Raw genomic sequence first — 24,784 nt, 5'->3', positions numbered from 1 at the left:
CATTATCAGCAAAATTTATTTCAACTTCTTTACTCTTTTTCTTTTCTTTTATAAAGTCTTGGTATAGATCTACCAAGTGTTTGGGCATACGACGGGTACGCAACCAATGGTGTTTTCCTCCGCAACTGTAGCATTTATTTTCATGATAACTGGGTCATTGATCCTAATCATTATCCCACTTCTAGGGGTCATCCCTTTTCTGGGGGATTGCAATCTCATGTCGTAGTTAGTGATTATTTCAACCATGCCTGCGGTCTCGTCCTCGACCACGAGATGTATTCATATTCACTTCAGGGAATGGGGTTGAGCCAGTTTGAAGAGTTTGGTGATTTTTCATCAAAAGCTCGTTATTTTGCTTAGTAATAAGAAAACATGATATAAGTTCAAAAAATTTAATAAATTTTCTCTCCCTATATTACTACTGTAAGAGCACATTAGTGGGATGGAAAGTAGTAAATGTCTTTTCAAGCATGTCTACATCAGTAATATTTTCACCACACAATTTTAGTTTCGAACTAATATTATGCAGAGCTAAGTTATATTCACTGATTGTTTTAAAATCTTGCTACCTCAGGCCCAATCATCCATATCGAGCATTCGGTAAAATCATAGTCTTTTGATGATTAAATATATCCTTTAAATTTTTCCATAAGATAAGTGGGTTTTTTATAGTGAGGTATTCAGTGTTTAAGTCTTCATCTAAATGATGACGGAGGAAGATCATAATTTTGGCGCAATCCTGTAAGGATGCGATATTTCCATTTAAAATAGTGTTTCCCAAGTTCATTGCATTTAAATGGATATCAACATTAAGAATTCATGATAAATAATTGTTGCATTTGATATCAAGAGGAACAAATTCAACTTTACTTAGGTTTAACATCTGAATAAATTAATAATAATAAGGCAATTTAGAAAAATAAAATATAAAAACTAAAATAAAACGGAGATAATAATAGACACAATATTACTTCCACCCTTCCAAGGATACTTAAATATGTTTCTTCAGGAACATTATTATTATTTTTTTTCAATTTGTACTCTTCAAGAATGTGATTTTCAATTACAATATGAAAATGGATAATAATTTACCACCTCTTTCAGAGGTTAAATGTACTACCTCATATGGAAGATAAACGTCTCACCTCTTTAGGAGGTCGACTTTAACATCTTTTCGGGAGGTTAAAAGTATAACCTCTTTAGGAAGTAAATATTTACCATTTCTCCTGGAGACTAGATACATAACCTCTTCAGGAGGTCTATCTTGTAATGACCCCGAAAATGTATATACGATTAAAGTATAATAATAATAATAATAATAATAATAATAATAATAATCATTAAGTTAATATCAATACGAATGTGTTTCTTCGTTAGGATTCTTGATTCCATATTTGATGCCTAAAAAAGAACTTATCTTAACAAGTACTCAGAGACCATTACGGTTCAGTCGCTCCCTCGAGGTTGGCCTGATCAAAATGGAATTTCGTAAGATAAATAGGGTAAGCACTATTTGTACATATAAATAAGTACATATATATAAAATAATGTTTTGAATAACATAATAATAATAATAATATAGGTATCATATGCGGGGTCCACTAGATTGTATAGGGCCCACATGAGTCTCGAAGCCGTGTGGGGTTCACATGAGTCCCGAAACTATGTAGGGCCCATAAAATCGTGTGAGGACTATTAGAGTTACGTAGGACCCACTTAAGTCTCGAAATTTTGTAGGGTCCACAAGACCATGTGGGGCCAACATGAGTTTTCGTAATTTGAACTTAATTCTTTTCAAAAATGTATATATACTAAAACATAAATTGAAAATTATAACAATGATAATAATAATGATTTCAAAAAATTAATTAATTAAGCACTCCCATTTTGCCCACATGTACCCCCATGCTCATCTCATGCCTCACATCTCATGCTCATCTCATGTCCATTCTTTGCCCATTTTTTTATTTTAAAAAATTATAATTTTACCAATTTCCCTACACTTTTACAAATTTCATTTTCTTCTTGAAAATTTTCCTATAAATAAGAAGTTTTCGACCTTCATTTTTCACAAAAATTTTTCAAAGGAAGAGAGGATTAGTGAGTGAAAAAATTAGTAGTGGAGGGAGAATTTTTTTTTTAATTAAAATTCTCACTCACCCACTTTTTTCGATCTAATTTTTTAGAAATATTCGTTGTGATCGTATAACAAGATTAAGTAAGAGGTAAGTAAATTTTGATTATGTTAGATTTTTTTTAAAATTTATACTCGAATTTATTTGTAAGTAAATTTTGACTATGTTAGTTATTTTCGTAAAATTCTCCCGAGTTTATTTTTACGCATGTTTAATTAAACTAGTTTTATCTTTAATATACTTGCGTTTATTTTTTAGTTGAGAAATGTTCTAAACCTCTCGGGTATTTTGTAGCTTTAATTTCTATTCAAGAAAATATATTTTTACACGAAAATTGTGTGGTATGAGTTTATTTTTACGTTACATATTTCATGAAAATATGAGTAAAGATGACATGAGTTGATTTTTACGTTACGTATTTCACGAAAATATGAATAAAAATGAGATTTTCATGATATTATTTTAATTGTATAAATTATATAATAAGATGTTTTCAAAATCCCTTATGGCTCAGACGATACAGAAAATTATGAATACTCGGTACCACAACTTAAAATTTAAATGGATTAGAGTACACCCACATTATTTATAAAGTGATTTTATATGGTAGTGAATTTCTCTTGAGTGCACACCTGGGTCGAACCAGGATTTAATAGGGAAAATCTCATTTAATGATTACGTACGTTGATTTAGTTTGGTCAGTCAGTCAATTAAGTTCAGTTTTCGGATCGCACAACACAGTCATGGGGGTAAACATGACTTACGGCTAACAGACCTAAGGGTAATTTTTTTTCAGTATATGTATATACATATTTAATTACGTGTATAGAGTTATTGATGATTTGAAAGAAAAATATATGTTTATGTGAACATGACCATTTTTGTACCTAAATGATGATCTAAAGAAAACGTGTAAGGAAAAATATATAGGTATATAATTAAATATTATAATTATAATTTTAAAGTTAAAAGTTTAATTTAACAATTACAGTATATGATTATAAAATTTTATTGTTGTAGTTGATAAAAGTTTTATGTAAAAATTTTTGAATTCACATTTATTTTAAAAGCAATTTTGAAGTTATAGTATTAAATATTATTTTACGAAAGTATAATATTATGAAAGTTCATTTAGTCACACACTAATAATAATCTTATTTACTTATTGAACGTCGTCTCACTCCAATCGTTATTTTACATTTCAAATGATTTTGAAGAGTATACTAGAAATCTGACATAACAAGTGCATGAGCGGGAATAGAAAGAACATAGTAGAATAAAAATTTAGTATAATACAATTTAGAATATGTTTGTATATTTTGGAATTTTAAAAATTTTCATTTTAATAGTTGAGACATATATTTGTAATAAAACTAATTAGTGCTGTCGTAATAAAAATAATTTAGATTTATGTGCGTCCGCTGAAAAATTTATACGTAAGAACCCACTCAGGTTCAGGTCCTTACATATCTTATATCATCTTTTCTGAAGATTGGCACTCTTTAAACTTTAAAAGACATATTCTCTTCTAGAAAATATTATGCTATTGTGGAGTAAAACTTATAAGAAATAAATTAAATACGATTTAAAGAAATATCTCAGATAGTTAAAGTCTAGTGTTGATAATGTACTATAAAAGATGTAAAAAAATAAATAGAGATGAAACAAAAATTTTACGAGATTCGGCTATGCCTACTCCACGGGCGGATGGGATCAAAACTTCACTATCTCGAGAGAAATTATAAGATGATTTGGAACCAGCCTTGTACAAAATATCTTTCTTCTCTACATCTCTTCTTTTTACTCATCCTTTCTATATGTCTACTTACTTCAACTACGTAATGTGTCTTCAAGCATGCAATGTGTGTGTTAAAATGAAAGAAAATTGGTACCCTTTTATAGGACAATAAGGATAATAAAGAATTTATGGTAGTGGAAAAAACGAAAAGATGACAACCATTAATCTCTTATGATTTTCATAACACTATCACCATATTTTGTTTCTTTTTATTGTATAAAATTAACAAACAAAAAAAAAACAGAAATGAAGCCAAACACAATTTTGTATTGTGTTGGGTTCCGTGCATGCATTAATGTGCTAAGTAATCGTCAGCCAATACGTGAAAACTCAAAACTATTGAAATTTTTGATAGAATGGTATGGTTGACACTGAACAGAACTTTTATGTATATTCGTAAGCACTTACGTCACCAATCAACTGGGTGGCGAACTCCCTGATGCAGGAATCAAACCAGCAGCCGCACATAAAACCCACACAGCACTACAGCAGAATCAGAACACCACACCCAAAAAATTGCAGAGAGAGAGAGAGAGAGAGAATGAGCGGAGCAGGGAAGGTGGTGTGCGTGACTGGTGCGTCCGGTTACATTGCTTCGTGGCTGGTGAAGCTCCTTCTCCGCCGCGGTTACACTGTCAAAGCCTCTGTTCGTGATCTAAGTAATCTCTCTTGCTCTGGATGCATGGTGGAATCTTAAACACCAAACATAATCTTATACCCAGATGGTTATTCATTTTTTTTCTTATAGATTCTGGTGGGTTATATGCATAATCTATTGATATGTTGCTGCAGATGATCCAAAGAGAACAGAGCACCTGCTTAAATTAGAGGGAGCCAAGGAGAGACTGTTCTTGTTCAAAGCGAACTTGCTGGAAGAAGGTTCTTTTGATTCTGTGGTGAATGGGTGTGAAGGTGTTTTCCATACAGCATCCCCCTTTTTTACCAATACCACAGATCCAAAGGTACCTTAATTCATCATTATCATCAATCCCTTCTTATTGTTTTCTTAATTACTTTGCACAACAGATTGGTTTGGATTTGTGTTTATACATTTAAAGTTCAAAGCTCATGCTTATCATACACATGACTACTTTTCTATAATTTCCTTGCAGGCTGAATTGATTGATCCGGCAGTAAAGGGAACACTAAACGTCCTGATATCATGTGCCAAAACCCCATCTGTCAAAAGAGTGGTGGTGACATCTTCCACGGCTGCGGTTTCATACACTGGGAGACCGCGAACTACTAATGTGGTTGTTGACGAGACTTGGTTCTCTAATCCACAGATTTGTAAGGAATCAAAGGTGCCTGCCTATATCTGAATACTATACCAATTCAGTAATTTGAACCAACCGATAATCAAATGCTCATTTCTTATATGTTGAATGTTTCTTGTTTTCTTTCCTTTTTCTTTTCTTGCTTATATATATATATATTTTGGTGGGTTCTTTTAGCTTTGGTACGTACTTTCAAAGACGCTGGCTGAAGAGGAAGCCTGGAAATTTGTGAAGGAGAAGGGCATTGACATGGTTACCATAAACCCAGCAATGGTGATAGGTCCACTTATACAGCCCACACTAAACACAAGTGCTGCAGCAATTCTGAACTTGTTAAATGGTATCCCTTTTCTCATCTTAAGCAATTTATTTTACTAATATAAATTAACATTAATATTGATTGTAATAGTAATATTAAAATTTCAGGAGCACAAACATTTCCCAATGTAAGTTTTGGTTGGGTAAATGTAAAGGATGTGGCCAATGCACATATTCTAGCATTTGAGAATCCTTCAGCCAATGGAAGATACTGTTTGGTGGAAAGGGTTGCACATTATTGGGAAATTGTGCAGACTTTACGCCGGCTCTATCCTGGCCTTCCCCTTCCAGAAAAGTGAGGTTCTTCTTGCCCTTTCCTAAGATTAACTTAAATTTTCGAGGTTGATATCAAATGTTGCAAGTGTTAACTCTGTCCTCCTTCTTGTTGTCCTTGTTGTCATTGTCTATTGTTTTTCATTGTTCTTGTTGGTTTTGATAACCTTGAGCAGGTGTGAGGACGACAAGCCCTTCATGCCAACATATAAGGTGTCCGTGGAAAGAGCAAAAAGCCTGGGCATTGATTTTGCTTCCCTTGAGGCCAGCCTCATGGAAACAGTTGAAAGCCTGAAGGAAAAGAAATTTCTCAGTGCATAGTGTTGGATTTATCTTAGGAAAATTTTCACCAAATCAAATAAATGGTTGATGCCAAATGAGTCCTGCTTGTATGTGTGCCTTGGTTCTAAGTCTCTCGTCATTTTTTAAACTTATATTTGGGTGAGGACAAGTCTTTTATCTTGTCAAGAAGTTTTACTAAACTTACAGTAAAATCATTTCTGGAGATGAAAATTCGAAATTGATGGTGTTTATGACAGTGGTATATTTTCCCAGTAACTCCTAATTAAATGATCTTGGCAGGAAAGCAAAATCAGCATTCAGCAATATGTGAACACATGACAAAAATGGGGATCAATTAATCAAAATAGTGATAGCATCAATTCCGTAGTATACATCATCCCCTCACATTTTATAGTACCTTGAACAATTAATAAATTAACAGTTTGTAACAACATTTCAATATAAAGATACATTCAACAAAATGCTCTTGGTCTTGGCTTACCCAAAAAGCACAATCTAATAACCTGCTGGATTCACTTGTGCATGCAAAATGGAGTTGGGCTGGCAGTGAAATAGAGTTGCAGGCTTGCAGTCCCAGAAACTTCAGCACAGATCCATCATAATTCTGTTCTATCTGTTCTTCCTCGCAGCACCGGCTTCCATAACTTCTGGAAGATACAATGTTAATGTTTCTGGCAGAGCACTTTGTGATTATATATATTATTTTCACAAGACTGAACTGGCTCTTCCACCAGAAAGAAAACTAAAGACCTGCTTCAGATTTCCTCTAGAAGGTCGGGCCTTTATTGCATATCTGCATATAAATACTAGTCGCCGTCTCATCTCCCACTTTGTAATACATGTCTCATTGAAGGATTTCCCATCATCAAAGGTTCCTAAGCAAAGAGTTCATTAAGTTAAAAAGATACTTCAGAACACAGAAACAAAGTAATTCATTTCCATTTTTTAATCAGGGCCATAGAAAGAAGAAAGCAAGATTAATAAACACTGCATCAAGACAAAAATAGCGGTTGCATATCAATATTGGATGCTCTGATAAGTCCAAGAAAATTTGAAATGGATGATCTACCTTCAGTTCAGCCTAAAACCGAGAAAAAAATGCTTTAAAAAGAATAAATAAGCTACCTGTAGAAAAATAAATAAATGAATACATGCAACACAGATTTTGAATCACAAATAACGTTCTAAATACCTTCCCTCATTGAACAACAACAATAAAAAGAAAATAAAGAAAAAAAAAACATTATTTCAAGCCCAAATAAAATCTACTAAAAAGAAGTTATCCTACTTGTTTTTTCTGTCATTATTTCAAGAATAAAAAGTGACCATAAACAGCTCTGTTTTATTATGAAAGCTTTGCTCTATAAATACAGCAACCTCTCTTCTTCTATTTATTTTCCCTTTTTGACAAAAGGAAAGAAGAGTATGATGAAGAAAGAATACAGCATAATCTCAAATTTTTTACCAACAAACAAATTCTTACCTCCATCATTGAATAACGATGTGAAGATCGCTAGACAAACACACACACTGATATCTTCCCCTGGGAACAAAGACACAAGGATCTATCAACACTTGTTTAAGGAAACATTTGTGCACCAATGGTAAATGCAAAGAAGACCAATCCATACTAAACAAAGAGCAGAAAAATATGAATAAGAATCAAGGGACAAAAAGAAAAGGAATGTCAAACACAAATAAAAAATGGTCGCCACAAAATTTTAGAGTAAAAAAAAATGATAATAAAAAGGAAAATGTAACTAATGTTCCTGAAATCTTACAAATGATCCCCATGCAATGGAACTCAAATGCAATATTGAAAAGCAACCAAAACACAGGGGATTGAATAGAAATGTCATGCAAGATACAACATAGAAATTGTCTCATTGGCTTTCTTCAAGCACATCCTTCATTCCGGTGCACCCAAATCCAATCAGGAACACAAGTTATACCAAAAAAGTTTGGCTTTCAAAAGCATTCTGCACTTACCATTATGACAGCAAACCAAAAGACGTTTTCCTTTGCTCAGGTTCAACCTAGCAAAGTCTAGCGCAGCGGGGAGATTGCTTAGCAAGGAAAACCGGTCAAATTTTGAGGTCTGTTCAGCAAAATCTAGAGCGAGTGAAAAAATATTCCAAATAGAAACAATTATAATAGCAAATCCCTATGCATTGATTTAATTTTCTACATACCACAATCAGAAGATGCAAGTGTGTGTCAGCATTTGAAAGACAGGTTTGGACCAGCTCCCGGTCACAGTTCAATATGCAATCAACATTAGTCACATTTGCAGCTGCACTAAAGAATACAAACTCAGAGTAAGCCATACAAACAAGAACAGGGAATCAAAGGTTTTTGGTTTTTCTAAAGATTTTTCTTTTCTAGCAAGCAATTCCAGAAACACATAGGGTACTTTTTATACTTAAGAAATCAAATATTTTGGGCAACTTACAAGCAAATTGGACACACAATTGGAGAAACAAATATAGTTTATGACCGTCCATAAAATAAGTATTAATGGATGCCAATATGTAGAAATTATCAAATCAGCATACCAACTCCAGTTGATCCCACTGCAAGATTAGTTGAACCCAACCAATAAATTGCAGCATCTTCGATAAATGATTTCGCATCAGTTCTAATGTTTGAAATCCCGAAGTGTTGTCGCTGTTCTTCGACCGAAAGTTGGCTAGTGGTCCCTAACAACTTTGAAGGCCTGACAGATACCTGAGGGGCATTCTGTCCCCTCTGAGCATGATATACTCTATCTTTTTCAACTATATCGGCAACCTTCTGGTTACACAAATCAGGCCCTGAGGCAATGAGATCGAAGGCATGATTCCAGAAAAGGTTAGGTGATAAGCCCCTTGCCCAGCTTTCTTCATCATCTCCAGCCCCCGATATATAATTCCAGCTAAACTCTGAAGTTGTCCTATGTTGAACAATGCCATTTGAGGAGGATGCAGAGACGAGTATGATTGGAGTGAAATCCCATGAATCATAGTCAGGTACCTCGTTTAACCAGATTACAGTTCTTTGGGAAATCCATAGAGGGCATAAGGGCTTCTTCAGCAATAACGCAAGGGAGGCAATATCCGCACCACTGGCTTCCAACTGTTTGGTCCATTTTTCTAAACAATCCTCAATAGCTGCTTTCTCTGTTTTGGAAACCCAGAGGGGAAGATGCAAAGAACAATCCCAATCATAAGACATGTGTACTGAAGTTTTTGCATCTTGATTAGAAGTATACAATTCCTGTCAAAATAAGTGGACGCCAGATAGAGAAATACATGAATACCAACCAAAACATACAAGGTGTGACACATTAATGACCAAATATATGGCAAATTCAGTAAATTATTAATCATGACATTGTGTAGAGTAGTGTGCATTGAACGCATAACTAAAGAGTCCAAGAAGACCATATCAACAGTTATAACAAACCCAGCTAAATTCCAACAGATTATTCCTCTCTGTTTTGCAACTTTCTGTTTTGTAACCATTTTTTATTCTCTTTTTGATTCCCTCTGTAAGTGTATATAAAGAGCTTCACATATGAATAAAATAATCACTGCACAGCCACTGTTCATTGGCTTCTTTCATGGTATCAGAGCAGTCAAGATCCATGGAGGTATCCTCTTCTTCTTCTATCCCTGCATCCTCCTCAGCTTCTTCTCTCTCTCACATCATCACAACCAAACTCACCACAGAAAACTATCTTCTCTGGAAAGCTCAGGTTGCAGCATATCTACGGGGCCAAGATCTCTTCTCCTATGTTGATGGATCAACCTCCTCTCTGTCGGAATTTCTCCCTGGCTCTGCCGGACAACTACCTAGATCTAATCCTGCATACGTGGTCTGGTGACGCACTGATCAGCTGGTTCTCAGTGTTCTGTTCTCCTCACTCTCCGACTTGTACTCTCTTCCTCAACCTCTCGAGACCTTTGGTGCTCTCTCTCTACCATGTTCTCCTCTCATTCACAAGCCAGAGAGTTTCACGTCAGATTTCAACTCACCAATCTTTCTCGCGGGGACCTATCCATCTCAGATTTTTTTGGCAAAGTCCGGTGTCTTGCTGATTCCATTGCTGCAACCAGAAATCCATTGTCTGACAAAAAGCTGGTTTCATACATTTTAAATGGTCTTGGTCCCTCCTACGAATCCTTCGTCACTTCCATTACCACCAGAGCTGATCCCGTGTCCACTCATGAACTATATCAACTACTTCTCATCCATGAAAATCGTCTTTCCCACGTCTCCACAGTCACACCTCAGTCTTTAGAACTCTCTGCAAATTTTACCTCTACTGCTGGTTCACGAGGTCGCCCCTTTCATCGTGCTGGTAGACATGGTCGTGGCCGTAGGAGACACTTCTCTCACAATCATGGAACTCGCAATACTGTTAGCCACTCATCCCAGCAATTCTCCACCGCTCGCCCAACTTGCCAGATCTGCAACAAGCTTGGGCATATGACACTTCAATGCCGAAACAGATTCAATCATGCCTTTCAATATGACTCACCTCATGGCAACTTCTCAGCAAATTTCACTGCCTCAGATTCACCTTCAAACAATATATGGTATCCTGACTCTGCTGCCACTCACCATATTACCCATGATTTATCGAATCTAAACCTCTCTGCAGAACAATACCATGGTGCTGATACCATCAAGGTTGGAAATGGCTCCGGACTTCCAATCCACAATTTCAGTGACTCCTCTCTTTCTCCTTCTTCTCCCTTTATTCTCAAAAATCTCCTTCATGTTCCATCTATCACCAAGAATCTCATTTCAATTCTTCAATTCTGCACTGATAATAACTGCTTTTTTGAATTCCATTCTTCTCATTTTTCTGTCAAGGACTCGCAGACAAAGCAAATCCTCCTCACCGGGCCAACTCGTGACGGACTCTATGTTTTTCCTCCCATTCCGCCATCCTCTCCTTCCACTCATGTCAGTCAGCACACCTCCCTCCAGCAATGGCATCGCCGATTGGGTCATCCCTCCTTAGCTCTCGTCCGTCACATTCTACACACCAACTGCTTGAAGTATTGCACCTCTGAAGGCTCCCTCTTATGTCCAGTTTGTCCCCTTGCAAAGTCCCACCAACTCCCCTTTACCCCCAGTCAGATTGTCTATCAGCGGCCCCTTGCATTAGTCTGTTCTGATCTTTGGGGCCCATCCCCCTTTCTATCTCGTTTGGGTTACAAGTATTATGTTTCATTTGACCATATTAAGCATAATCTATCCTTTCAAATGCGTTCAATAGATGCAAAGCCAAAGCATATCAATTAAACAGCAAGTTTCATAAGAACCCAAAAAAATGTCATTCCCTAAGCCTAACCTCTTTAAACCTAGGCCTTTAACCTATTTAACCAAAAACAATACCGTAATCCTTTCCTCCAATGTTGTTTGGATAATTGAAGAGAAAAAAAAGGATTTAATATTATTATACTAGATTGATCTTTTATTTTTTAGTTAGATGGTAAATTTTCTTGACATATTTTTTAATAAATATTCTAAAGTTAGTCTCTTTTCTCACCAAATTAAATTTCTCCACTTTTGAAGAGATTTGAAAAGAAGGTTTCATGGGAATCTACTCTTCCTCTCTCCCTTTCTCTTCATTTATTTTACAAAGTACAATCGAAACCAGTGATTTGGAGACAAAGAACCACCTTTCTTTTCTTCTCTCCAAATCACTCAATCCAAACGAAGTGCACATGATGGAATTTGCAATTTCATCATGCTGTCGAAGGTTCTCACCCGTAAAATATATTTCGCCCCTTTTTCGGGGCTTACTGAATACAAAAAATCAGCTACGAACTGAATCACAAATATAATCTAATATTCAAATCGCCAGCTCTCTATGAAATATAAAGTATGCAAACTGATCAAGTACTCACCCCCACCAGTACAGTGCCATTTTTACGCATTCTGTTAGAGTAATTGGCAATAGCTCGATTCAGAACGCACGCCCAAATGGGTATCGTCTTCGACATGCTGTCCGGAAACCGCTTCCCTTTCCGAGTCGAATCCACAATAATACAACCCCCTTTCTGTCCTACCCATCAGCGAACAAGAAAAACATAAATGAACGTTCCATTCAGAGAAAGAGAAGGGGTTGTGTCGTAGTGTACCGGCAAGGAGGGCGACGTGGAGATTGAGGCGAGAGGTGCTGAACGAGCAGTTGTTGGTGTGGCCGTCGGTGGATTTGAAGTAACAAGAAGAATGGAATTTGGGGGAGTACCAGAGGCCGCATCGGAGGTTGGCAAGGAGGGGAAGGCCCGGCCATAGCTCCGAAATCTCTCCCACGAAAATGGAGTCTTCGTAGATCGATCGTAGAGCGTTGTACAGCGTGTTCTCTCGCCGCTTTATGGTTCTGGAAACTCTGTATATGCTCTGCCTCTCATCCTCCATCTTCGCCCCCAGTTTATAGGGGTCTTGTATAGTTAGGGTTTTAGGTTGAGAAATAGCGTGGAGGAGAGAACTGCCGACGTTCTGTACAGCGGCGAGGCATTGCAGAGAACTTGACCGGGAGGGGATGGTTTTTAAACGACGCCGTTTTAAATTTTGTCAGATCCAAACTAAATTGAAATTGTGTTTAGAAAAAAGCGATTCTATCAGAATGCATAATAAACATTCGTGTCTGGAAAACGATTTCAAGAACCACTGCTCAAAATAGTACACTAAAGCGTGGAATTGAGGGAGTGCAGTATCCCTAAAATCGCGTGTTGAACCTTGAAGTACACATTTTAGAGCGAATGCCGAGAAACTGTCACTCTTAAGAATGATGATAAGAATGCCGAGAAACTGTCACTCTTAAGAATGATGATAAGAAGCTAACGAAATATATATATATACATATATATATATATACACACATAGCTATCCATAAAATTGTGTGTTCAAAGAGCACATTTTGAAATCACTCTTAGGAATGATTGTGAAAAGATGGGACAAACCTTTTTAAAAATCTAAACAATTTGATAAAATCATTTAATTGGTTAAAGTAGAGTAAATTGGAAATTTTCTCCTTCTAATATTTCTTTAATCAACGATACTCAAACTAATGTAGTATAAATAAATATTTTCCAAACTAATGTACTTTGAAATGTCTAATCTTTGTATATCATCTTCTTATTTCTTTCGTCGCAGCTCAAATCCATCGCTTGAAAAGCGCTTCAAAAGTCATCCCCAAAGTCCTCCAATAGTTCTAAATTTGTTGTCACGAATTGTTAAAGAAATTTATAGTCGCTAATTGAAAAATTGAGCAGCATTTTATCTAAGGGTTTAAGCACACTTTCCTCTTAAAATCAAAGCATAAATCTTTAATTAACTCTAGACACCCAAAATAGTTCGGGTCTTATATAACTAAAATAAAATAAAATAAAAGTATTTTATTTATTTCATGAAAAAATACAAATACAAGGGGAAAAAAGGGAAATATAGGGGAAAAAAAACAAGATGATTCAAATATTTACATAACAAAAAGGAAAAATACAATAAAAGAATAAAAGAGAAGGAGATGGCAATCTTTAAATTTGTAGCAAGTTTAAACTTGCAAAGAAAAGAAAAAAAAAGTACACATGTGCAAAAATTAAAAATAAGAGGTGGTTAGCAGTTTAATTTAGAATTGAAATTTTGATTGAGCACTCAAAAGTGATTGGTTAAATTAAATTGAATGCAAATCACTTCTCCAAGCCTATAAATAGAGGCTTCTGAAATAGTGAAGACACGCAATGAAAAATTCATATAAGAGAGACAAGCATACAAGAAATTGAGAGATAGAAAGCAAGGAGTTCTCAAAGTGTGGAAATTGATGATTAAGGTTGCATAAACGAGTTCCAAAGCCAAGATTTGAAGCTTGTGTTTTTAAAATTTAAAATTCAAAATTCATAGTGGAGAATTGCAAGGAAAAAAAAAAGGATTTGAAGATTGGAGGAGATGAAGACCAAATATTGGTTTTTACTTTTGTGTTTTATTTTTTCTTATTCAATCCAGTAAAGGCAAAAAAAGTGTTTTGAAAATGACCCGAGGACTCAGATCCAATCGATGGATCCGATCCATTAAATCGGGTCCATTGACCTAATCCACTAAACCTGGGTTGACCCGACCCATCCGACTGGTGGATCCACAGACCTGAGACCCAGGTCCAATTTGGATATGAGTCCATTAATACTGAAGTTTATTTGACCCAAGTTTCAAAGCCCAGGTCTTCAGCCCACGTATAGGACTGAGCCCATGTCTTCACTTAAAGCCCAATACCCAAATGTTTTAACCCAAATAATTGGGCTAAGCCCAAGTTCATTTTAAGCCAAGACCAAAACCACCACAGCTCGGTAGTTAGTCTAAGACAAAATCCCCTACAACCCATTAGTTAGTTTAAGGTCCCCAAGGCCCATTAGCTAGTTTGAGCCCAATCTCTGTTAGCTTTGGTGTATTCCCAAGAAGGGGGTGAATTGCGTATTTAAAAATTTTTCTCCTATGTCCAATTAACCAGCAGTAGTATTACACAAACTTAGGGTCTTTTTATATAATCATAAACTCAATCAACACATGTACAACATATAATGAATTAAACACAAAACATACATGTGCTTAAAATGAAAGTGCAGAAAATAAATTGCGAAAATATAAAGTACATGCACGATATGTTATCGGGATTTAGCAAATACTGCCTACGTCCCTGCCTCTAACTCACAAGTCTGAGAATTCCACTAATACTCACTTAATGGGTGGAGCGGCACCATTTACAATCAGGTCAATTAATGGGACTAACCTCAACCTACAACCGCACCTTACCAGGATGGTGCACCTAACTTTCCTAACCGGATTTAAACCAGTCCGGAGCTATTCAACAGGGTTAGTCTCCCTCTTCAAGCTCACGCCTGGAATACAACAAATATGAAAATTTTCGTACAAACAAACGCTTCTTACACAAACAAATATGTACTATGATACAATCCAGATAATATGCAAGCATGGATGATAGTAAATATGCTCAGTGCTTAATATTGTGCTAAACACTCAGTCTAATGTAAATCAACAATTAAGATCTAGAGTGTATTTCCAAGTAAACTTTGAAACAAACAATCAATGTAAATCAATCACCACAAGTTTCAAAGTGTTTTAACAATAATATTCAAAATATCGCAAATAAGATTTTCTCAAAATTAATAGCTCAAGAGATATTTGAAAATGTATAAGCTTGTGTAAAAATATTATTACAAATCAAATATCACAAGCTTGATGAGTCTTGCAATCAAGATGCAAAGACTCACTAGCTGTATGGGTATTTCCACTCAAAGATTTATTATTTAAATCGAAGAAAAAACTCTAACTAAGAACTCTCAATAAAAATAACAATCAATGCAAACAAGGAAAATTTTAGCAATATGAATCACTCAGTAACACTCTTAGGAACTTGAACTATCAAGGGAATAGCAAAATAAGATTTTTTTTTTTTAGAGGAAAAAAGCATAAAACGATCAAAATGCATAACTCAGGGGGAGCATTTATCCTTCATGTCTATTAAATTGAAATGCTCTCATAATCTAATATCATATTATGTCTAGATGTTCATATGCACTATCCATATTACTTTAGATGATGATATATATATTTGTTGGACAATTTTATCATATATGGTTTAATGCTCTTGTCTACTAAAAGCATGCTTGTGTTGAAAGCCTCCTGTATGGCGGATGCATTGTATTGTGTATTGCGTGCTAGTAGTGTTTATAGGTTCTCGCATGTTCAAAACTGGATGACATACTGTTTGCGTGAATCCTTTATGCAGGTTAATATGGGAAATGTCTTGTTTACAGACGGCATGCTACCTGATTTTTGTTTGACATTTTCCTAAAATATTCAAGCATTTTCTAAAATGGATGTGCTTGTAAAATCTGTTATTTTTGGACTTCAAATTTATTGCACTGAGCTCAATTTAAATTGAATCATCTGAAGCTTGTGCATATATTTAAATGTTTTGTAATTGGTAGGTGCTTATGAGAAAAGTTGTATTTTTAAACGAAATGCTACCAAAATTTTTCCAAATTCACTGCACACACATCCTACAATCTTATAAAAACTGAATATTCTTGAACTTAGGTTGTGTCTCTAGAACACCATTTCTTGTGCATCATGATTATCTTAAATATGATTTGTTCTAGTTTACTTCACTTTTTTAGCTAAGCTAAAATTCATTATCTTTTGGACAATTGTATTCCCAAAACAATAATTGGTATCAGATTTATAAAAGGGGGTTTCCTTTAAGAAAAACACATATTATGTCTTATTCTAAAAGATAATCTTTTGTGATGCAGTATGTTTATAAGTTTTTAAAACACTTGTGTATTTTGTTCAAATTATAAGTTTAAAGAAGAATGCACAATCTAAGGGGGAGCCACCTTACTTTGAAATGTACGGTTCTAATAAAATCAAATGTATTCAGTGCTAAAATGTTATATCTTGTGGGAATATATAAATTTCAAAAATTGGTAACATCTAACAATTGGTATCTAACAATTGGTATTCTTAAGTCCTTTGTGCTGCATGATCACATTAGCTTATTGACTTTATCAATATTGAACTATTTGAGTTGTTGGATAAAAATAGCTATATATTGATTGTTGAACTCAAAACAGGTCACTTAGGTACAAACTTATTTTAGGAAATGCTCTATTTTCAAATGGCATACTATCGAATTTTTCAAAAATCTTCCCAATTTATCTTTTGTATTTAAATGATTGTTGCCTTCATACTATATTTCTTAGTCCTTTTTGTTGTTGCCAAAAGGGGGAGAAGAGGCAAAATTGCGTACATTAATAAATAATTGAGCTTTAATTCTCTTTATGCATGTAGTCAGAGGGAGTCTTTCTTAGCTGTACCCACTTTTACATAAAGTATTTGTCATCATAAAAAAGGGGGAGATTGTTGACCTAATTGGTCATATCCCGGTTTTGATAATGACAAATACAATTGGTACTGATGTTTGTCATGAGCTTGCATACAAGTTCACTCTACGCATGAAATTGGACAGATTGTTATATCATGATGGCGTATGGTGATCACATGGAAGATTGAAGAATATTGTGATGTATTTGTAATTGTTTTATTATATTATTCATTCAGGATTGTAATTTAATTATGGACTGTACCACAATATGATCTGTAATAATATGCATCATGCATGGTAGAATGATATGCTCAAAATGACCTTAGTTGGACCTTAGGTTCCCACACTTAAGTGTACAAAAGCCCTAGCATAGTTCTTATATTATTAGAGGATATTTCAAAATAAAGAAAATGACCTTAGGTAAAAATCAGAAGGTATTCGGGCGACCAAACTGTTAGCTTTGGTGCAATCCCAAGAGGGGGGTGAATTGAGTATTTAAAATTTATGCTTAGGTTAAACCAAATAAACGATATTACTAAATCTAGGGTATGTCTATGCAAATGCAAACCTAATCATTCACAATATAACATACATGTGCAGTAAATAAATTGTGGAAATGTAAAGAACATGCACGATATATTATCGGGGTTCGGCCAACTGTGCCTACGTCCCCGCCTTGGCCACACCAACACAAGGATTACCACTATAATGCTCACTTAAACAGGTGGAGCGGCACCTAATACAACCAGGTCAATTCAAGGGGCTGACCTCAACCATCACGCCTTAATAGAATGGTGCACCTAACTTTCCTAACCGGATCTAAGCCAATCCGGGACTATTCAACATGGCTAGTCTCCCTCTTCAGGCCCGTACCTGAAAATACAATAGATGTGTATAAAATTTGTACATGGAAATATGCTTCTAGAAAAGCATATGTGTGCACCAATACAGCTCAATCAATAATACAAACATGAATGATATGTAGATATGCTCAGTGCTCTAATGTGTGCTAAACACTCAATCAAGTATGATAATTAATCAAGATCTAGAGTGTGTATCTAAGCAAGATTTGAAACACAATATTCGAATATCACAAAATCATATCAGAGTTTCAAATATGCTAAGTAAGATAAATCAAACAAACTCAATAGGATATTTCAATGTCTAAAGCACAATGGAGTTGTTTGAAAGGCTAGCTTTTTGTAAAAGGATTTTTGCACATAAATTTAGGTTTATGTAACTTGCAACTATAATGCAAGAACCACAACCCTCAAAGTCTTCCAACACAAGATTTATCAAATGAAATCCGTGGAGGGAACTTTAGGTTATACTCTCAAATAAAATCAATCAAACTTTATACCAAGAGAGAGTATTAGCTAGAGAGATTACGCATTATAATCTTATAGAAATACTCACAATGCTTAGAGAAATCAAGATTGAAGAGTATGTGAGTGTTTACAAGAAGTATTTGGCTAATATAGGGTTTTGAGAGTTGAGAAAGTTTTGCACTAATCAAGTTTGCTAATTCTCTCTAATTATGACAAATGAACAAGTATTTATAGGCAAAGAGGATTTTTTGACCGTTGGGGATACAATGGGTATAATTAGAAAAGATTAATGACATTTTAATTATTTTAACCCTGTTAAAAATAGTTAACCACTGTAAAAATTACAGGGCAACCCCAAGAGCACCGGTTGACCACAATGGGTTCGGTCGACTGAAGTTAATATGGTTCGGTTGACCGGGCCAAAAGTGATCTTTAGGGTCGGTCGACCGGACAACCATGTTTGAGGCGATTTTTCAATTTAGCGCGATTCGGTCAACCGATATATTTTGAACTGAGAAGTTTGGTCGACTAGGTAGTTGGGGCATCTCTCGAGGACCCTCGATCTACCAAACCGTTGGCGCTTATTTTGGGCTCGATCGACCAAGAGGTCAACAAGTTGACTCAAAGGAAGTTCGATCGACCGGGCATAAATGAACTCTATCAGTTCGGTCGACCAGATTGTGGTCAAACTGTTGACCTAGTTCGGGTTCGGTCGACCGATAGGTAATGAACTAAGAAGTTTGGTCGACCGAGCCATGGTCAAACTATTGACTAGACACTAGTTTGATCGACCAGGCTAAAAATATACTTGATGGGCCGGTCAACCGAGTGTGCACATTTTGGGCATTTCGGTCCTATTTCATGCAACAAACACCCTATTTAAAATTCTAACACATGCATGTGCAATAGTGAGTGTCCTAGGGTCATTTTTTGGGTCCTTTTGAAGACACCGAAAAAATTCGGTGTCAGTCAATCCAACTAAGGTCGATTTGAGCATACCTACCTGTTGATTAAGGTGTAATCCCAAGAGGGGGGGTGAATTGGATATTAAAAAAAAATTAATCCACTTAATTTCCTTTTACTCACTTCTTATCAATTTACCAACTACTTCTTGTTACTCAATTATGTATGTGTGTGGCAATCCTATCTATGCATGCAATATACTCAATTTAAATATAACGCGGAAAATAAAGAGTAGAGGGAAGAGAGAAGACAAACGCGATTTTACGAGGTTCAGCCGACACGTCCTCGCCTTGAGCAACCACTCAAGGATTCACTAAAAATCCTGCTCCTTAAAGTGGGACGGAGCTTCCCTTACAAACCGCTACTTACAAGAGGTACATTTCCTTCCTTATCCGCTGCTCACAAGAGGTACAGCTTCCTCCTCACACCTGGTTCACAACCCGAACCGTGTTTACAATGAAATCTGAAAATAACACTCAAAACAATGCTTCTAACAAAAGATAATGAGTACAATTCAATTTCCTAGCACATTAACATATGATATAACTTGAAGCTCGTGAATGTATGAAAACGATAAACTCGTTTTATATATGATATGCCTCAACACACGAATCCCTTTTTAACCAAAACTTTCAAGTAAAGATAAATTCAAAACGTTTTGGAATAATCTAGGGTTCTTGGTTCACTTTACAAAAATGCACACTTATATAATTGAAGTGAACTCGTTGGCAAAAACTTTGTCTTGAATATACACTCAATCAAAATCACAACATTTTTATTTCAAGTACTCAACCACAAAACTGAGTATATTAATTTGCAGAAAAATATCCCTCTATTAAAATTATATTTATAAGTATCAAGGATATTAAATCAAGTTCTAATGTATCTAAAGATAGATCCTTTTAGAAACCACACACTTGAATCAAACCTTTTAATGAGTTACACACCATAAAACAAATAATGATCTTGTTTAAAATAGCTTGGTATATATAAAGATACTTTCAAGATCACTCTTTTAATCAAAAACTAGGTTTTTCAATAAGAAGCTCTTTGAGAAAATATATGTATATTTATATACTCGTGAACCAAGATTTAATCTATCAAGTTAGATGAACTTTCTCAAGTAATGATCTCTTAGAAAATTATTTTTTGTACGAAAGGCACACTCAAGATCAATACTTTTCAATACTAGTCAAGAACAACCAATGAGATGATATGTAAAAATCACAAGACTAAAAACTTGAAAGATCAAACCTCAATACTAGATTAAAGTACAGTAGAGTAACCAAGTTCCCTTTGAAAATCTGAATCGATTTGCCCAAGCTTGAAGATATGAGATTGATGTACAGGCAAATGAATAGCACTAATCAACAAACTTGCAACAAGGTGTGTTCTTCTCTTTCTTGTGTGTCTCTCACTTTTCTAGGGTTTAGATATTCATAATATATAGTATATTATCCTTAGAATTAATCTCAGCTGTTGGATCAATAAGATACCTGGCGTGTCTTTTTAATAAAGAACTGATTTTTAGGCTTTCCCGCGAATTCAGGCAACTGAACTCGACTTCAGGCTCCTAAAGTGTCAACTTCAAGTGCCCGAGGTTCCAAGCTCAAGCGACCGAGATACCTCTGCCAGGTTCTTTCTTTCCCATTTAATTCTTCAGACGACTAAACTTAATCTTCAGGCAACCAAAGAAATTCTTCAAGCTACTGAAGTGAAGTTCAGGCTACCGAAGTCCAAATTTTTATTTCCTTTTTCTAATTTTAGAAAATGCTTTGCTCTTTTTCTTAGACCTTTTATAAAACATATTTTTCATGATTTCAAAAACATTTCTAAGTCCATGAAGGTTCCCTAATGATATACATGAAATGCATGAATCCTAAAATCATTCTAAGTTATGTTGAGCCTCAAGATAAATCATACGAAAATATAGATACATGAGTTCTAAATACCCTTTCCCAAGATATTCTTGAACTTTGCCACTTGCATCTTGATTCTCGTACTCTTTGAGTTCCATGGATCTTGCCAAGATTTGTTAACTCTTTGTGCATGCTTAGTGTAAGTCCTGTTCACAAACTCAATGCACAGATCAAATATCAAGTGATTTGTCATTATCAAAACAAGATTGGACTCGTAGAGTCAACACTACCTATAATGCATGATGTAAATTATTACAAGTCATATGGGTGTATAGTTCATAATAAAATTACATCCCGGAATGAAGAAACTAAATAATAAATACAAATGCAGCACAAGGTTCTTCATTCATCAGCACGAACACCGCACGCCATCATGATAATCTATACTTGCATATTATCTGGACTGTATCGTAGTACATATATGCTTGTGTAAGAAGCGTTTGTTTGTACGAAAATTTTCATATTCGTTGTATTCTAGACGTGGCCCTGATGAGGGAGACTAGTCCTGTTGAATAGTTCTAAATTGGATTAGACCCGGTTAGGAAAGTTAGGTGCACCATCTTGGTAAGGTGCAGTTGTAGGTTAAGATCAGCCCTATTAATTGACTTGGTTGTAAACGGTGTCGCTCCACCCGTTAAGTGAGCATTAGTCGAATCCTTGGGCTTGCGAGTTGGTAGGAAAGTTTCTAACACAGGTTCGGTCGCCCGCAGAAGATACGTTCGTTTTTTGTTCGGTTTGCCGAACTCAGGTAAACTTTTTGACTCGTCCACGGTTCTGTCAACCGAGGCAATTTGAACTGTCAGGTTCAGTCGCCCGAATGCCTTCTGATTTTTACCTAAGGTCATTTTTTTTGCTTTAAAATATCGCCTGATAATATGAGAACTATGTTAGCGCTTTTGTGCACTTAAGTGTGGGAACCTAAGGTCCAACTAAGGTCATTTTGAGCATACTATCCTATCATGCATGATCAAGATTATTATAAACCATATTATGGCACAGTCCATAATTAAATTACAATCTAAAAAAAAAATTACAAATACATCACAATATTCTTCAATCTTCCGTGTGATCACCATATGTCATCATAATATAGCAATCTGTCTAATTTCATGCGTAGAGTAAACCTGCATGCAAGCTCATGACAAACATCAGTACCAAGTGTATTTGTCATTATCAAAATCGGAATATGACCAATTAGGTCAACAATCTCCAAAACCCAAAATCCAAGAGTCTCATCCCACATATTGGATTGAGCCCAAACAAAAGCCCAAGTCAATCTCCAGAACCCAAAAAACAGAACCTAACTCAAATTGATTCGAATTAAAGAACTCTGTTTGATTTCGAGAGAAAATAAAGGAAAGTAAGAGAAATGGAACTTATCTTGATCTTGTTTTGACTATGGAGGCTTGAAGGCCTCTATTTCCTTCATGTAGATATGGACCTACAAAATATAAATAAAAACAAAAAACAAAAATAAAATGAAAAATTGAAGGAAAAAAAATGAGAGAAAAGGCATGGTAAGAAGATTAGAAAAAGGATTTGCAAATGAAAAAAATTGCGAAGAGTGAGAGAGGAAAAGAAAGAGAGAAAGACAAGGGAAGAAGAGAGTGAGAAAAGAACAGAGAGAAGAATAGAGTGAGAGAGAGACTGAGAGAAGAAGGGAGGAGAGGAGAAGATTGAGAGAGGAGAGAGGAAGAGAGAAGATGGAGAAGAAGAAGGGAAGAGAGAGAAACAGATTGGCAAAATGAGAGAGAAAGGAAAAATTGGGTTTTTATATGTGAAGATAATGGGACGCGTGTCAAGTTCATATGATGACACGCGTCACGATCTAAGCAAAGTATTTTAGGGGCGATGTGGCCTAATCTCAGTCGTCCAATATGTGTTTTCTCCAGATTGTTGGATTGCTGCCACGTTAGCAACCCCTGTCATTTGTCCCAAACCACTCAGAAAATGCCATGTGGCATAGTGATGTCATGCTAACGTCACCCTATGTCACGAGTTAAGCTTGTTCAGGGCATTATACTTGCTTGTGACTGCTTGTCTAGTGTGCTTGAGATGAGTTTTCATCATGTAAATACTAATGTAGGATTATTTTCTACTAGTAGTGTCTTTATATGCTAAATAAGGCAGTATGACTCCTCAGTCACTTTGATGTTTCCTAGTGCTAGAGTGAGAATGACCTTGAAAGTTCTTTAGGGGAGAGTGAGTGTTCATTAGTTATTGTAAAACTCACTAACTATTGTCAACGTGTTTAGCCTATTTGCCTCCCTAACTAAACACGCGATGTCAACGAAGATGTTGTTAATGAATCGTGTAAATTCAATGTTTATTGCTTGTTCGCCATTATTTTCATGAATGCTTACTGTTTCCGCTGCCATTTGATTGAATGCTAATGAAAGTGTTTCGTGGATGAATGTTGGTAAACGATAAGTTGGTTAGTTAAACAAGAGTGTTTTAACTAGCGCCACATGACCCTTTCACAATGATGTGAAAATAGTCGGATCGTGACACCCTGCTACAATGAATTAAAAAAAAAAACAATAAATAAAAGGGTGTCATGTGTCACCACTTTTGGCGGACACGACAAAAAACTTAAAATTTTGATTACATACGTAAAAAAAAAAAAAAAAGAATTTAGCTAGTGCGCTTGTTTCTCCGAAATCATTTATCAATCTATTATTAACATTGAATTTAATTAAGTATAGATTTTATTTGATATCTAACTTTTTTGATTTTCTTTAATGATTTCTTGAAAAAAAAAAAAAAAAAAGGAAGATGATCTCCTGATTTTTAAATTTTATTATTATTGTTTCTATGATAAAAGGACAGGTGACTTGTTAACTTTTTAATTTGAATATTTTTTTGTTCGTATTTTGCATATAAAAAAGCATGGGATGGTTCCCTTCCATTCACCTTTGGAACAGCTACTTACCTGCATCTCGCATATGATACTCTCTTCTTCTCAGTGAATAGAATTTTCATTTTAGTTCTTGAAAATTAAATTTAAGGCAAATCACCTCACAAAAATTAATATTATTTCATCTTCTAAAATGACTATTTATTTTAATTTTTTTAAATAAATTATTACCTTCATATACAATTACCATTTTATTTTTATCACATTCTCAAATGTGATGTCACTCCATATTTATTGGAATGAATTTTAAAAATGGCATTTACTCATTTTTATCCACTAAAGTAAACAAAAGAATAGATCCCCTAGAATATGGAATTTATGCTCTGACCCCTTTCTATAAAAAAAAATTGCCATCCTAGACCAACTTTTACCTAAAACAATTCTTTTTCTTCATCCTTTTTTTTTTTTTTTTTCTTTTCTAGCCATGAATGGTTACAATTTACAAAAGCAAAAGGTCTTTCAGCGCAATTTTTATTTTTTATTTTTGGCTGGGGTTTAAAATATTCCCTTCTCAACTCCACGTCTGCTTTCCATGAGAATTGATTCTCATTTCTCTCTCTTTTTCCAGGGGTGTATTTGAATGAAACTTGAGCAATTAGTGGATAAACTGTAATATAGGTTAACTAACGGGGTTAAGGTGTAAATTACATATGTAA

General features: G+C 35.2%; 2 protein-coding genes across 3 annotated transcripts; one reads left to right on the top strand and one right to left on the bottom strand.

The window, feature by feature from the left end:
- Window positions 1–4,404: 4,404 nt before the first annotated feature.
- Window positions 4,405–6,321, top strand: LOC131149716 (phenylacetaldehyde reductase-like). The gene is made up of 6 exons (XM_058100411.1): window positions 4,405–4,592; window positions 4,726–4,895; window positions 5,046–5,237; window positions 5,388–5,550; window positions 5,637–5,823; window positions 5,978–6,321. The coding sequence occupies exons 1-6, from the start codon at window positions 4,475–4,477 to the stop codon at window positions 6,120–6,122; spliced, it is 975 nt and encodes a 324-aa protein (XP_057956394.1). The 5' UTR covers window positions 4,405–4,474; the 3' UTR covers window positions 6,123–6,321.
- Window positions 6,322–6,419: 98 nt separating this feature from the next.
- LOC131149715 (tRNA A64-2'-O-ribosylphosphate transferase) lies at window positions 6,420–12,630 on the bottom strand. Of its 2 annotated transcripts, none has more exons than XM_058100409.1 (7): window positions 12,242–12,630; window positions 12,008–12,165; window positions 8,660–9,359; window positions 8,297–8,397; window positions 8,094–8,202; window positions 7,588–7,647; window positions 6,420–6,979 (listed from the first exon to the last, which is right to left on the bottom strand). In XM_058100409.1, exons 1-7 carry the CDS (start codon window positions 12,519–12,521, stop codon window positions 6,810–6,812), a joined length of 1,578 nt encoding a protein of 525 aa, XP_057956392.1. In that variant the 5' UTR covers window positions 12,522–12,630; the 3' UTR covers window positions 6,420–6,809. The 2 variants fall into 2 exon arrangements, with proteins under 2 accessions (XP_057956392.1, XP_057956393.1); XM_058100410.1 differs by having other exon boundaries at window positions 12,008–12,160; window positions 12,242–12,374.
- Window positions 12,631–24,784: the final 12,154 nt, after the last annotated feature.

The sequence above is a fragment of the Malania oleifera genome, chromosome 2 (assembly GCF_029873635.1).
Source record: "Malania oleifera isolate guangnan ecotype guangnan chromosome 2, ASM2987363v1, whole genome shotgun sequence".
NCBI lineage: Eukaryota > Viridiplantae > Streptophyta > Magnoliopsida > Santalales > Ximeniaceae > Malania > Malania oleifera.
This window is presented reverse-complemented; position numbering and strand designations above follow the sequence as displayed.

Excerpts from the sequence above, each read along its gene's own strand:
- LOC131149715 (XM_058100409.1), bottom strand. The coding sequence starts at position 12,521 with ATGGAGGATGAGAGGCAGAGCATATACAGAGTTTCCAGAACCATAAAG. Across the intron at positions 9,360-12,007 it reads ATGGCACTGTACTGGTGGGG|GAATTGTATACTTCTAATCA; the intron begins GTGAGTACTTGA and ends TTATTTTGACAG. Across the intron at positions 8,203-8,296 it reads ACTTGCATCTTCTGATTGTG|ACCTCAAAATTTGACCGGTT; the intron begins GTATGTAGAAAA and ends TTTGCTGAACAG.
- LOC131149716 (XM_058100411.1), top strand. The coding sequence starts at position 4,475 with ATGAGCGGAGCAGGGAAGGTGGTGTGCGTGACTGGTGCGTCCGGTTAC. Across the intron at positions 4,593-4,725 it reads AGCCTCTGTTCGTGATCTAA|ATGATCCAAAGAGAACAGAG; the intron begins GTAATCTCTCTT and ends ATGTTGCTGCAG. Across the intron at positions 5,238-5,387 it reads AGATTTGTAAGGAATCAAAG|CTTTGGTACGTACTTTCAAA; the intron begins GTGCCTGCCTAT and ends GGGTTCTTTTAG.